At 34.8% G+C, this 13670-nt stretch overlaps 1 protein-coding gene across 1 annotated transcript; it reads left to right on the top strand.

Moving 5' to 3' along the window:
- The first annotated feature begins 245 nt into the window (after positions 1-245).
- Positions 246-11669, top strand: LOC109169018 (protein CTR9 homolog). The gene is made up of 24 exons (XM_019317912.1): positions 246-636; positions 1242-1308; positions 1524-1718; positions 1817-1917; positions 2362-2415; positions 2592-2708; positions 2824-2887; positions 3032-3246; positions 3714-3798; positions 4719-4819; positions 4904-4996; positions 5517-5585; positions 6164-6256; positions 6380-6730; positions 7404-7484; positions 7583-7741; positions 8197-8292; positions 8959-9060; positions 9144-9251; positions 9338-9562; positions 10004-10270; positions 10372-10443; positions 10851-11141; positions 11263-11669. The coding sequence occupies exons 1-24, from the start codon at positions 496-498 to the stop codon at positions 11389-11391; spliced, it is 3276 nt and encodes a 1091-aa protein (XP_019173457.1). The 5' UTR covers positions 246-495; the 3' UTR covers positions 11392-11669.
- The last annotated feature ends 2001 nt before the right edge of the window (positions 11670-13670 follow it).

Below are 13670 nucleotides of genomic sequence, written 5' to 3'. Positions count from 1 at the left end.
TTATTGTGTATAAATTAGGGTATAAACTAGGGTTTTATATACAATATAACCAATCGCAAGCGCAATAGTTGAGTTCTCATAATTTCCATCAAAATATACTGTCTAATTCATCAGAATATAAAAACAATTAAAAACTTGATAGTCGAAGAATGTAATTAATCAATTCAAATGATTAGGACTAAAATGATGAAATCAACTTGGTCGAGGACCATTTTGATAATTTGCTCCATTTTATACTTGGGCTAATCACCAACTCGTTGATTTTTGATCCTTGAACGCCAAAAAAAAGTACTCGGAGAAAGCATACTGCAGTTCTACTCTCACGTTTATAAGACCGATGGTTCTTCTGAAGGCTGTTTCCCAGCACAACGTCTTCTACCTCCCAATATTTCATTCTTTCGGATACAGAAAAAGTTAGGGTTTTGTTTATCTCAAAATCGCCACTGAATTTAAAGTTGCCTACTCGGTTTGATTTGACTGGAAGTCCGAGCTCAAATGGCCTGTGTATATATTCCGGTGCAGAACTCGGAGGAGGAGGTACTAGTCGCCCTGGACCAGCTTCCAAGAGACGCTTCTGATATACTCGACATTCTTAAAGCCGAGCAAGCTCCTCTTGATCTCTGGCTAATTATCGCTGTAAGTATTTCACACGTTCACATAGACATACACGGTTAAGTTTAGACCTTAGAAGAAAAATTAGGAATCTTTACTGCGAAATAGGGATGCTTTGTATATGCTTGAATTTCAGTAAATGTATGAACATATATGCCTCCAAACTACAGTATTTCTTTTTCAAATGAGTATGAAAGTTTGCTTCTAATTTTGTGTTGAACTTTGCATTTTTTTTTTCTTTTTGGTTGTATAAACTGAAAAGCACACAAATGTTATTATGGCTACAAGCTAAACATGCATATGAATTCCTCTGTACATGTTTTATTGTTCATTTGAGTGTGCTTACTTGCACGTAGTACAGCAGTGGTTTCAAAGGCTTGTATTTTTCTTGGACATATAGTTGTACTATGTGCTGAATTAATATTTCGTTCTTGTTGGCAAGTTACGAATTCAATGTTAAATTGGCATGGAGTTTTCATTATTTGGGTTTCATCTCACACATTTGGATACTGTGGTATTTCATGTCTTGTTACTTTCTCCTGGAAAGAGATTTCTAATCTATTCTGCTTGCTGGTCATTATGTTAAGTGTTATGTTATTCTTATTTTTCGTTTTCTGGTTTTGGGGCAGAGGGAGTATTTCAAACAAGGCAAAATTGAACAGTTTCGGCAAATATTGGAGGAGGGATCTAGTCCAGGTACTATTTTCACACAGCAGTGAACAATACTTTGTTAACATTCTACTGGTTATTTTGTCTATTGGTTTGCTCAATGTTACATAGTATGAGATATTAGGATTAATATACTTCCATTTCATTTTTCTTTCCATTCTTGCTTGAAAAATTTCAATTTTCAAATGATGTTATTGCTTCTCCGAATGTAATTAACTTGTACTAGGATTGCTACCCTGCAGACATTGATGAATATTATGCGGATGTGAGGTATGATAGAATTGCTATTCTAAATGCATTGGGGGCATATTATAGCTATCTTGGGAAGATCGAGACAAAACATAGAGAGAAGGAGGATCACTTTATAATGGCAACTCAGTACTATAATAAGGCGTCAAGGATTGACATGCACGAGCCTTCTACCTGGGTTGGGAAAGGTAAAAGCTAATGTAGAGAGCCATGATAATATCCATTGGTAGCATTGAATTATTGACTGGCTAAAGATTTTGGATGGTTATATGTGTCTGCTTTACAGGTCAGCTTTTACTGGCCAAAGGAGATCTAGAACAGGCATTTGCTGCCTTCAAGATTGTACTGGATGGAGATCGAGATAATGTGCCTGCTCTTCTTGGTCAGGTATTCTCAATTTATGCTTTGTTTTGTTACTTGAATAGTTGAATATGTTACACAACTTTATTTGGTATAATTAATTAGGAGCATTGTGTCTGTGTGATTGTTGGATGACTTGATTTGCTCAATGAACGGGTGTTTAATCAACTTTCAAACTTCCATGTAATAGACAAATTTGTTTTTGATATTAATCTAGTACCAGACATGTTTATTCCTTAAATTGGCATTTTAAAACATAAGTTATGGCTCTTTTAGTGTGATTTAATGATGAACTGATTCTTTCTTGTATTTCTTGAGCTCGCATATCATATGGTTTAACTGTGTTTGCAACTACCCTAGCTTGTTAACTTTTTTGTGTTTGGAGTATACCACAGAACCTTCACATTTACTAGCCATGGGCTTGAAAATCTGTTTGGCTTTCATATTAATTGATTATTCACTTGCCTGCAGGCATGTGTTCAGTTTAGCCGGGGACGATATTCTGATTCATTGGAGTTATATAAGGTTCATTTAATTATCCAATTTTTGTTTCTGTATTTATTTTTTTCTTTAAACAATGTGTACTTGCCAGCCCCTGGATTGGAAAGTGAACTGGTGTTTCACTCCTTTCAGTCAAGGGAGTTGCTGTGAGATTTTAACTTCTTCATAACATTTCCATGTCATCTATATGCTTTGATCAGAGGGCCTTGCAAGTGTACCCTCAATGTCCTGCTGCTGTAAGACTTGGAATTGGTCTTTGCCGATATAAATTGGGTCAACTTGTGAAGGCAAAGCAAGCATTTCAGCGTGTCTTGGAGGCAAGTTAGCCTCAGCTATCTAATTGCAGATTCAATTTGTTATCATTAGTTAAAGATTCTTTTTAAACATGACATTAACATGCTTATCATCTTCACAATAATTCTACAATTATAGTTAGATCCAGAAAATGTGGAAGCTCTTGTTGCACTTGCTATTCTGGATTTGCAAACTAATGAAGGTGAGTGTTATTGCATGTAGCAGCAGCATTAGATTCTTCTGGATCAAGTTTGTGTTATTTTGTTCTTCTGGACTAGCTTAACTTTAAAAATAGATCGTCACGTTATTCATTTGATCTAAGTGGGTGTCACATGTCTTTGAACAGCTGGTGGCATTAGGGGAGGAATGGAAAAGATGCAAAAAGCTTTCGAGATATATCCTTATTGCGCAATGTCACTAAACTACTTAGCCAATCATTTTTTCTTTACTGGTCAACATTTTCTGGTTGAGCAACTTACTGAAACTGCACTTGCTGTTACTAATCATGGGCCGACTAAGTCACATTCTTACTACAATTTGGCGCGCTCATATCATAGCAAGGTCCATGTTTCATCCTTTAATGAATCTTAATTCCGTTCCCCTAGTTTTGACATAGTTTGGGTGGGTGGTCTGATACTTGAATGTTCAACATCACTCTGACAATTATGATACTTTAATGTAATAATCTGAGTGTATTTTAGAAACATAGTTTTGATTTTCTTACTCGGTATTCTTGACTAAACTTAATTTAACATTTACAATGGTTCTTATTTACCAACTTGGGTTTCTTTTGTTTTTTTTTTTTTTTTTTTTTTTTTTTTTGTTTTTCTATTAGTTAGCCAACATATTTCTTAGTTTTTGCATACTTGTAATATATTTATTACTGAGTAGCAGGGTTCCTTTAGTTAAGACTAATACTATGTTGATTAATGACACTATTATGACATCAATTTTAAGAATTATGCCTCTGGTAGGATTTGGTTTTCCACCTCAATATTCTAATGATAAGTACGTTTTCCTTGACTCAGGGAGACTATGAAAAAGCTGGAATGTACTATATGGCATCTGTAAAAGAAATCAATAAGCCACAAGAATTTGTATTGCCCTATTACGGTATTTGGACTTCTCTTTCTTATTTGTATTATAAATTCTACCACATAATATAGCTATTGTTTACTGTATTAGGTTTTAATATTTTTATATTGTGAAGGGTAAACATGTGATTAATATGTTGAGAACTCTTAATATCCTTAGGAGACTATTGGCATTTCAGTCAGACTACTTAGTTATCTGACACCCTATAAATATGCTCCAACTTCCTTTCTGTCATGTCAATATAGAAGCTATTTAGTTTATATCTCTCTACTTGCTTAGCACATAACTTCTGCCTCACCTGCAGGTGGAGGCCCTTCATCTGCAGGGCTTTTCAACCTTTAATTTATTGACACACACCATTTACAGAATTACAGCAATACTGTGATGCCAAGTGTTACTAGTGACAGATTGTTATAGGCGTAGGAATACAGAAATATTTGGTCATTTGGTTTCTTTAATAAGGAGGGTATGACATCCGGAAAAAATGGGGATTAATCCTGGGTGGCAACGTACTTAGCATCTCCTCTTTTAAATTCTTCAATGAATGGCTCATCAGTTGTTAGCTGACAGTTGTGTTAGAGGAATATTTAATATTTGCCAACCTTGGTTAATAGAAGCAAAACCAATGCTTGGGTTAATACTTCTCCCCAAATTGACCCTCTGCCCTTCACCAACTAATAAACTGAAAACATGTAATTCTTATCACCTAAATTAAAAAGTGGTATTTAGTTTTACCTATGTGAATAGGATAATATGGAAAAATGTATCCATCACTCAGCCCTCCATGTCCTCAATTAAACCACACACATGTACCCACTTTACACCATGTCAGGATGGGTATTTGGGTAGAGGAAGTGCATTAATATTTTACAGGCCAAGGATTGAGAAAGTGGAACTTGATCATTTACTCCCACACTTGCTGTGATTGTTTCAAATAGGGCTGGGACAAGTTCAACTGAAATTGGGAGATCTTAGGAGTTCACTGTCAAATTTTGAAAAGGTCTTGGAGGTTTATCCTGAGAATTGTGAGACACTAAAAGTAAGCTATTGGTGTTATTTAATCTTCTTCATTTTTACTTTTCTCCATTCTTCCATAAGTCTAACATACCTATGTTTGATGTAGTCTCTTGCCCACATTTATGTGCAACTTGGGCAACCAGAGAAGGCTTTGGAGTATTTGAGGAAAGCCACCAAAGTTGATCCTCGTGACCCTCAGGTTATTATCCTGTCTTGTAAAACTTATTTCCAACAATTTTACTATTCAAGGTGCTGCAAAACATGGGGATGGCCTGGATGGCCTGAGAAAAGGAAAGGAAATGATTGAGGAGAACGGGCTTCTCTGAAGAAAATGAAAAGATTATTGATTCATTGACCTCTTTTCCTATTTTCTAATGGAAGGGGTTCTAATTCTTATTTTTATCAGTTTGGAATTCTAGTATGTATTGAAATTGTTTTGCTTATAAAGTTATTGAACTTGTAGTCCAACCACATAATTTCTTATTGTGAGTACATTATTGCTTGTGGTGCAAATATTGAGTGTAAACACCACTAACTTAGCATTTATTTATGAAAGATATGCTTATGTTCATTTGACATTTACAATAGTCCCAATTTTTGATCATTTAAATTGAATGCTTCATGTGTCACCATTAGATATGATACTTTCATCTGGTTGTGTGAAAGTTGAATGGTCTGCATTTTTCTGTTTGCTGATTATTCATTTTGATTCTTCTTAGGCATTTCTGGATCTTGGTGAACTTTTAATTTCAACGGATGCAGGTGCTGCTTTAGATGCCTTTAAAACAGTAAGAGCCTTAACTTTTAATGTTTTGTGGACTTGCCATGGTTCCTAGTGCTTATTGATCCTTTTTGGTTCTGTATGTGTATTTGATTTTGGGAGGACTGGGGGGTTGGAAATAGGATTCGAAGGTTTCTACTTTGGAAGAGTTCTTGGTTTTTCTAGCTTGAGAGCTGCAGTTACCACTTTTCGCTAAATACAATAAGCTGTATTTCTTTCAAAAGATGTATTATTTATAGTATGGGACAAATTTGCTTGTGTGCTCTCTTTTTTAACATTTTTTGTAATGGAAAATTGAACTTTCCTATCAATCATCTTAGATTCCATTTGTTCAGTGTTCTTGTTAAAGACTTGGGCTTGTGTAAGTCTCACCACCAAATCTTGGGTGTGCAAGGCATCATGCTATAACTTGTACCCCCACCCTCCATTTTTTTTTTCTGTGCAATAATAAAATGGTTATTTTGCTTTAAAAAGTTTCTGCAAATTTGGTTTAGTTTTTAATTGCTTTTTCTTCCAATTGATGTTAATTTTATTATGCTTTTACTTTCATGTGATAGGATGATTAGACCTAACTTCTTGTTGCAGGCACGTAATTTATTGAAAAGGGCAAATGAAGAAGTACCTATTGAGCTGCTGAATAACATTGGAGTCCTTCATTTTGAAAGGGGAGAATTTGAGGTTTGGTACCTACCCTAAGTTTTATGCCGCATTATGTACTGGTAGTTGCATGCATGCTTGAACATGCCATCTACAATTTAAACTTTCGAAACTAACATAACTGAAAGTTCTGTTGATTTCCAGCTTGCTGGACAAACTTTCAGGGATGCTTTAGGTGATGGCATATGGTCTAAGTTCCTTGATGCAAAACTGCAATCTGATGCTAATGGGAAAGCTCCAAATGATGAAGTACTTCAGCATTCCAATGGTGAAGGACCATGTGAACTTTTCAAAACTGTGCAATATCCAATGGATGCCAGTGCATCCATCCGTCAATACAAAGACTTCCAATTGTTTAGGAGACTTGAGGAACAGGGTATTGCTGTAGAACTTCCTTGGAATAAAGTTTCCCCACTGTTTAACCAGGCAAGATTGCTGGAACAGTTATATGACACAGAAACTGCCAGTATCTTTTACCGCCTGATCTTGTTTAAGGTAGGTGTTTCCATCTGACATTATGATAAATTGATAAGGATGGGGATGATGCATTAATAATGAATCTAGTAGTTCTGAGATTGAATATTTGTTTTGAGATATTTTGGTCTCTGCTTAAATCTTTATTGTGCCTAAATTTTAGTAGTATCTACTGTTCTTGAAGAATCATAAATTGATGATAATCTGATGGAATTGTTACATTTTATAGTTTTGAAAGAAAGGACTGTAATCCCCTAAAGAGGAATACCTTAATATATCAAACACAAAAAGCACTATGATATTATTTTCCTTGGAAGATGTGCCACCGAAAATTGAATGCTAGGTATTGCCTTATTGATGTATGGTTTTAAAATGCTGTCTGTTGGGGCTAGCAAACTTTCTTGTTATTGAGGCTACAAATGTAGCATGCAATGATGTAGATGTTACTGGTGCTATTAAAACTCTGATGATGCAATAATTGCTGTAACTTTTTGAACCTTGGATGTTTTGCCTTTGCGTGACTGAAGAATCTCGCAGAAATGCATTGACATAAAATGTTCTTTAGTCTCTTTGGTTTCTTTTCTTTTTAATTTTTATGGGGTATTTTTTATTATTGTAAACTTTTATGCTGTCATTGGAAGATTTGATCTGACTAGTTTCCTTGAAAAATCTGAACTCTTTTATTTGGTTTCAGTATCCAGACTATGTAGATGCTTATTTGAGACTTGCTGCAATAGCCAAAGCGCGGAATAATGTTCAGCTGAGCATTGAGCTGGTTGTTCCTCCTCTAACAGCCCTTCTTTGCTACACCTCCATTTTATTTACTTCCACTTGATTGTTAAATTCATTAATACAAGATGCTTTTGTTCATAGATTGGTGATGCTCTCAAAGTGGATGATAAGTGCCCAAATGCATTATTAATGCTTGGGGACCTGGAAATTAAGAATGATGATTGGGTCAAGGCAAAAGAAACATTCCGAGCAGGCAAGGAAGTGATTGATGGAAATGAATCTTATGCTACTCTTTGTCTGGTATGCACATAAATTTTGATATGGTTTGTACTATATACTTCCTCTGTTCCATTTTATGTGTTTGGTTCGGTTAACGATGTTTGACTGAATTTATTTTTAATTCAAGTTTTTATAATATTTAGTATTAATATATAAAATTTATGTATTTAGAAACTATATTAGAAGTACTATTAAACACGAAAAATCAAATTTAAAAATAAGTAACAAATACTAAAGAAAATAAGCAAAAAAGAACGAGTTGGTTTGACCAATGAATAGTAAATAGGACAGAGGGAGTACTTTATATTTCTCAACTGGTCTTAAATATGCCTTTAGCATTTCTTTGTACGTGTACTGACATAGAAGTTGCATTGAGTACTATAAGACTTAGTTTATCATGACTTTTGATTCCATTTGATACTGAACATGCTTACATGCAACATACTCTGATCCATTTTTTTTTTTGACATTTTTAGGGAAATTGGAACTACTTCGCTGCAATTCGCAATGAGAAAAGAAATCCTAAATTGGAAGCTACACATCTGGAGAAGGCTAAGGAGCTCTATACAAAAGTATTTTCTTGCCCTGCCAATTTCTATTTTCTCCTTTGCCTTGCGAAAGGCATTTGATATCCTTATTATTGAGTCTTGTTCATTTGTTTCATTTTTTGAAACACTGGAATATAGTTGGATGGAATTGTGATTCCAATTTACCTCTGATTCCTCCTGCACACAAGGAATAGGAAAAAGATTTGATCACATCTCCCTAACTTTAGACCATTTCAGTCCCACAACAGCAGAAACAAGAATGTGAAAAATGGATTAAATGAACAAGCTATTTTGAATAAGTAGGCCATGCAATGATTTTTACCAGCTTTAACTGCAAATATGTTCCTTGAACTGTCCTTTCTCATTTTAACATTTCCTCTACATCCATTGACATTGAGATTTTGTTTCTTATTAGGATTTTTTCTATTTAGCCTTCATTATTTCTCCTGTAAGAAGATATTTCACACTTCATATATGATGTGAGAATACAGTGCTGTGTATACATGCAGAAAGTCTATAAGAAAGGAAAGACTATCCCTATAATCATGCCATCTTATCCCTACAATCATGTTAATCCTATCCTTAAGATTAAGTGATCCACAATCTGTGTATTCATTCTATTTACAATTCATAACATCTCTTAATTAAATAGTTTGTTTCCCAGTATACTAAGATGCTATATTCTACCAGGTTCTCTTTCAGCATAACTCTAATCTATATGCAGCAAATGGTGCTGGTGTTATTTTGGCAGAAAAAGGTCAATTTGATATTTCAAAGGATCTTTTCACCCAGGTAGTTAATGGATTATACATTTGCTACACTGAAGGGAAAATTCATAAATTACATGGTAAATTTTTTGTTGTCCATTCTTGTAGGTTCAAGAAGCTGCAAGCGGAAATGTTTTTGTCCAAATGCCAGATGTATGGATTAATCTTGCACATGTTCACTTTGCCCAAGGAAATTTTGCACTTGCAGTGAAAATGGTTTGTTTCGTTGTTTCTTTTTCTTGATTTAACAGTTATGTCTCAAACTTTTTGCTTCACCTCTTGATGATACTGGACTTTTGCAGTATCAAAATTGCTTGCGGAAATTCTATCACAATACCGACAGCCAGGTGCTTCTCTATTTAGCCAGAACACATTATGAAGCTGAGCAGTGGCAGGACTGCAAAAAGACTCTGTTAAGAGCCATCCACTTGTCACCTTCAAATTACACATTAAGATTTGATGCGGGTGTAGCATTGCAAAAGTTCTCTGCCTCAACCTTACAGAAGACAAAGAGGACTGTTGATGAGGTTTTCCAAACAAAGCCCTCTTTCTTCTTCCTTTATGGTTTTTTCCCTTTCTTGTATTGACTTGTGTGGGCAAATACTTTAGTCCTTTCTTGATTGCCAACCTTTTTGTGCCCTGCGTTTGAATTTTCCAGCTACAATTTATTTTAAGCTCACTGCACCTTTGATCTGCACAATTAAATGAATTCACCATGGATTTGTAATAAGTAATCCTTAGAGCATGGGATTCCATTTATAGGTTAGTGCTAAATGGAACAAATTGTCCACACTTTGGCTTTCTACTATAGATCATCCAATGCCAGTATTGGCATTGTCATGTATAAAGTGATAAACCATGCTGTTTAGCTGAGCATGTGGCTCAAGGGGAATAACTAAGACAAAGTCCATTCTCATACACATCATAAAATTGATTTCTGATTCATGTATTTTATTCAATTGAGACAGGTGAGGTCAACAGTTGCAGAGCTTAAGAATGCAGTTCGTTTATTCAGCATGTTATCTACTGCTTCTAATCTTCACATGCATGGATTTGATGAGAAAAAGATTGAAACTCATGTTGAATACTGCAAGCACTTACTCGAGGCAGCCAAAGTCCATTGTGAGGCAGCTGAGCGTGAAGACCAACAAATTAAGCAGAGACTGGAGCTTGCTCGTCAGGTTATATTGGCTGAGGAAAATCAAAGAAAAGCTGAGGAACAGAAAAAATATCAAGTAAATGCCTAAGCTTTTAACATATTGTAAATGTTAAGCATTTAGCATATTATAAAGATGCTTCATTGCTTTGTGTTTTCCATATTTAATCTCTGAAACAGATGGAGAGACGGAAACAGGAGGATGAACTTAAGCAAGTGATGCAACAAGAAGAACATCTGTTGCGCAAAAAGGTAATTATTCTCCTCTCAATTCTATAGTTCCCGGTGGTTAGACATCTTGCCATGTTCTTTTAATGTTCCGTTGCAACTTTATTCTCCATTGTAATCCATAACTCTGCATTTCTAATACACCATGCCTAGATTTTCATAGTTCCCAATGACCAATAGCTCACAAGTGCTCCAGCTAACAATTTGTTTATTATTCTGGTAGAATGTACTTCAGATAATTCTTGAAAGATGTCATTCTTAATCAAATACTTGTTCTATTGAAACTATGACTGGTTCCTAAAATACAAATCTGAAGTTGTTTTCATCATGAAGACTTCATGTTTGTTTTTCATCATTTCTGAATTGGTTAGTTTTCCTTCAGTGCTTTTTCATCTGGGAAATTGAACCTTATATTTCAATTTTTTGTGAAGGAACAATGGAAAAGTAGCACTTCTGCCTCTAAGCGAAAGGATAGACCACATGCTGAGGATGAAGAGGGGGGCAATGGTGATCGGAGGAGGAGAAAGGGTGGGAAACGCAGAAAGAGGGACAAAAAATCACGCTTTGATTCTGAAGAAGCAGATATGGATGATCAAGAAGAAATAGATGAAGATGGCAATATGAATTACAGGGATCATGATCACGATGATCAAGCAGAGAACAATCCACAGGATCTTCTTGCAGCAGCTGGGCTTGAAGATTCTGATGCTGAGAATGATGGGGTAATTCTTCTATCTTGTTGCCTATAAATATTTAATGTTATTATGTGTGTGTGTATATGTATGTATGTATATAAGTATATTTTGTTTCTAACTGGTTTGAATCTCTTTTTGATTGCTGAAGCCTGAACCTCCATCAAATGTGAATCGACGGAGGCATGCCTGGTCTTCAGATGAGGAAGATGATCCGTTGCAGAGGCAGGGTAGTGACAGAGGAGGTGATGGTGAAAAGCCAAACGATGCTGATGAGTAAGATCAAATTCTGAAAGAATCTGAGGTTGGTGATAACTAGTCCATTTGTTTGGGCCAAAATCTGCACAAGCATGATTAGGGAAAATTATAGCATGGATCAGGTCTACCTTGCATTGTGGACCTTGGTTCAAAAATAACCTTCAAATTCAGTATCTGTAGTTGACACATTTTGTACTTGCAAACATAACTTGTTAACCAACATCTTATGTGTCCGCAGTTAACATATTCTATACCTGCAGTTGACAATTATGTGATTGTAGTTATCATGCTATGTGCTTTCAATTTGTTTACATGTACAGATTAACTGCAGGTACATCATGTGTTAACTTGCAGACACATAATTTTTGGACCAGATTCACAATGGAATATGAAACCTGGTCCATAGTATAAGAATTGGATGATTAGCTAGCTAGCCAGCCAGAAAGAAAAAGTATCAAAGATTAATATTCATGTTTGTTCATGTTGCTTGCTCAAATCCAGCTGATACAGAGCATTAAAGCCATTTTGAACAGGGCCCCCTTTGTCAGAAACATAAAATTTCGTATACTAAAATCCAAAACATAAAAACATGTGGGGGAGAGGGGTGTATGAATGAATGCTGGTATATGTTGTTGAAGGCATTAATTTCAGTTGAAAAATGCTTGAACTACTGCTACAGCTCTGTGCTTTGTTCTTTGCAGTTTCCCCTTTAAACTTGTCTGAGTTTTCCCACACTGCTCTGTCCCAATACATTTCTGATCCATCATTGTCTACTGTTGCTGTGGGTAGGGCCGTAGGCCGCAGTCCACAGTCCACAGTCCTTGAATTTCATTTCATTTAATTTTGCAGCAACTTATAAGTAGTGCTACACCCTCTCTTTTTTTGCCTTCTCTATTTATATTGCAATGGAAATCAATTCTAAAATGATGAGTTAATACTCAAAATGACCCCTCCATAATGTCATAAATCTTAAATTGGTTCTTGATTTTTACTCCGTAATTTATACAAAATGGACCTTAACTATGTAAACTTTTACACATTTTATTCCTCCACTACGGGTGTGTTTGGGTTAAACATTGGAATTGGAACGGTAATACGAATCAAATATTTGGTAATAGTAATAGGTTGGTAGTAAATAGGAATTGAAATCAAAATAAATAATTAATTAATTAAAATAAAAAATATATAAAAATATATACACACATGTATGTGTGTGTATTATATATATATATATAGGAAAAAGTTCAAATGCGGCGGGTCTTCCCGTGCGGTGGTGTGGCGGAATTTCAGAATACACCAACAGTGTTAACAATATGCACCAACAGTGTAAGGAAAATACACCACAATGAAATGCAATAAAACATCAAAAAATATACAACAGACCCAAAAAAATATACTATATAACTCACAACCCCCAATGGTGTATTTCCGAACACTGTATGGTGTTTTTACTCACACCTAATGATGTGTTTTTGGTGATGTGTACCTAATTTGTCTTTGTTTTTTGTGGTGTATTTTTCTAACGTTGATGATGCATATTTGTTGAACTATTGGTGATGCCGCACCGTCACACCTGAACTCGCCTCTCTCTCTCTCTCTCTCTCTTTCTCTCTCTCTCTCTCTCTCTCTCTCTATATATATATATATATATATATATATATATATATATATATATATATATATATATATATATATTCCATATTTAATGTATGGACAATGACTTTTTATTTAATACAAAAGTCCCTAACCAAACACGCCTTAACTAAATTTTTTTGCATGGTCCATGGACCATTTTAAATGGATTGGTAGTTGAAGGCTAATTTGAGAATTATGAGATAGTAGACTATTTTAGATATTATCTTAACACGAAATTAGGATTGCTAGACACTTATTGGAGTAATACTACATGATTAATTCGGTCTGAATTAACCGAAATATAATTCTTTTTTTTTTTTTTCTGAATGCTACTGACTCTATTACATTGTAGTATCTGTTCAAAACCGAAACATAATTCAATTTGCTTAATTTGATAAATTGCATTTTGTTTCAATAAATAGTTTCACCAAAATGAAAAAATCGATTAGACCATTTTGGAATTAATTGAATTAATCAAATGAGAATAGTTCAGTTTGGAATTAAATGAATTAATCAAATGAACATCCCTACTTATATTTTTATGTAAAAGAGCAAAAGAGAGTGCATCTAGTATAACTTTGGAATAAATTCCAAATGAGTTCTTTTATACGGTTAGTTGAGCATTTGTTCTAGAGTGATACTAAGTGGAATAGTTCATTCCAAAGT

Source organism: Ipomoea nil, unplaced genomic scaffold (assembly GCF_001879475.1).
Source record: "Ipomoea nil cultivar Tokyo-kokei standard unplaced genomic scaffold, Asagao_1.1 scaffold3238, whole genome shotgun sequence".
Lineage (NCBI taxonomy): Eukaryota > Viridiplantae > Streptophyta > Magnoliopsida > Solanales > Convolvulaceae > Ipomoea > Ipomoea nil.
This window is presented reverse-complemented; position numbering and strand designations above follow the sequence as displayed.

Bases quoted from the DNA above. Each gene is read 5' to 3' on its own strand.
- LOC109169018 (XM_019317912.1), top strand. From the start codon at position 496: ATGGCCTGTGTATATATTCCGGTGCAGAACTCGGAGGAGGAGGTACTA. The intron at 1,918-2,361 runs GTATTCTCAATT...ACTTGCCTGCAG, and splicing joins TGCCTGCTCTTCTTGGTCAG to GCATGTGTTCAGTTTAGCCG. The intron at 4,820-4,903 runs GTAAGCTATTGG...TGTTTGATGTAG, and splicing joins AGAATTGTGAGACACTAAAA to TCTCTTGCCCACATTTATGT.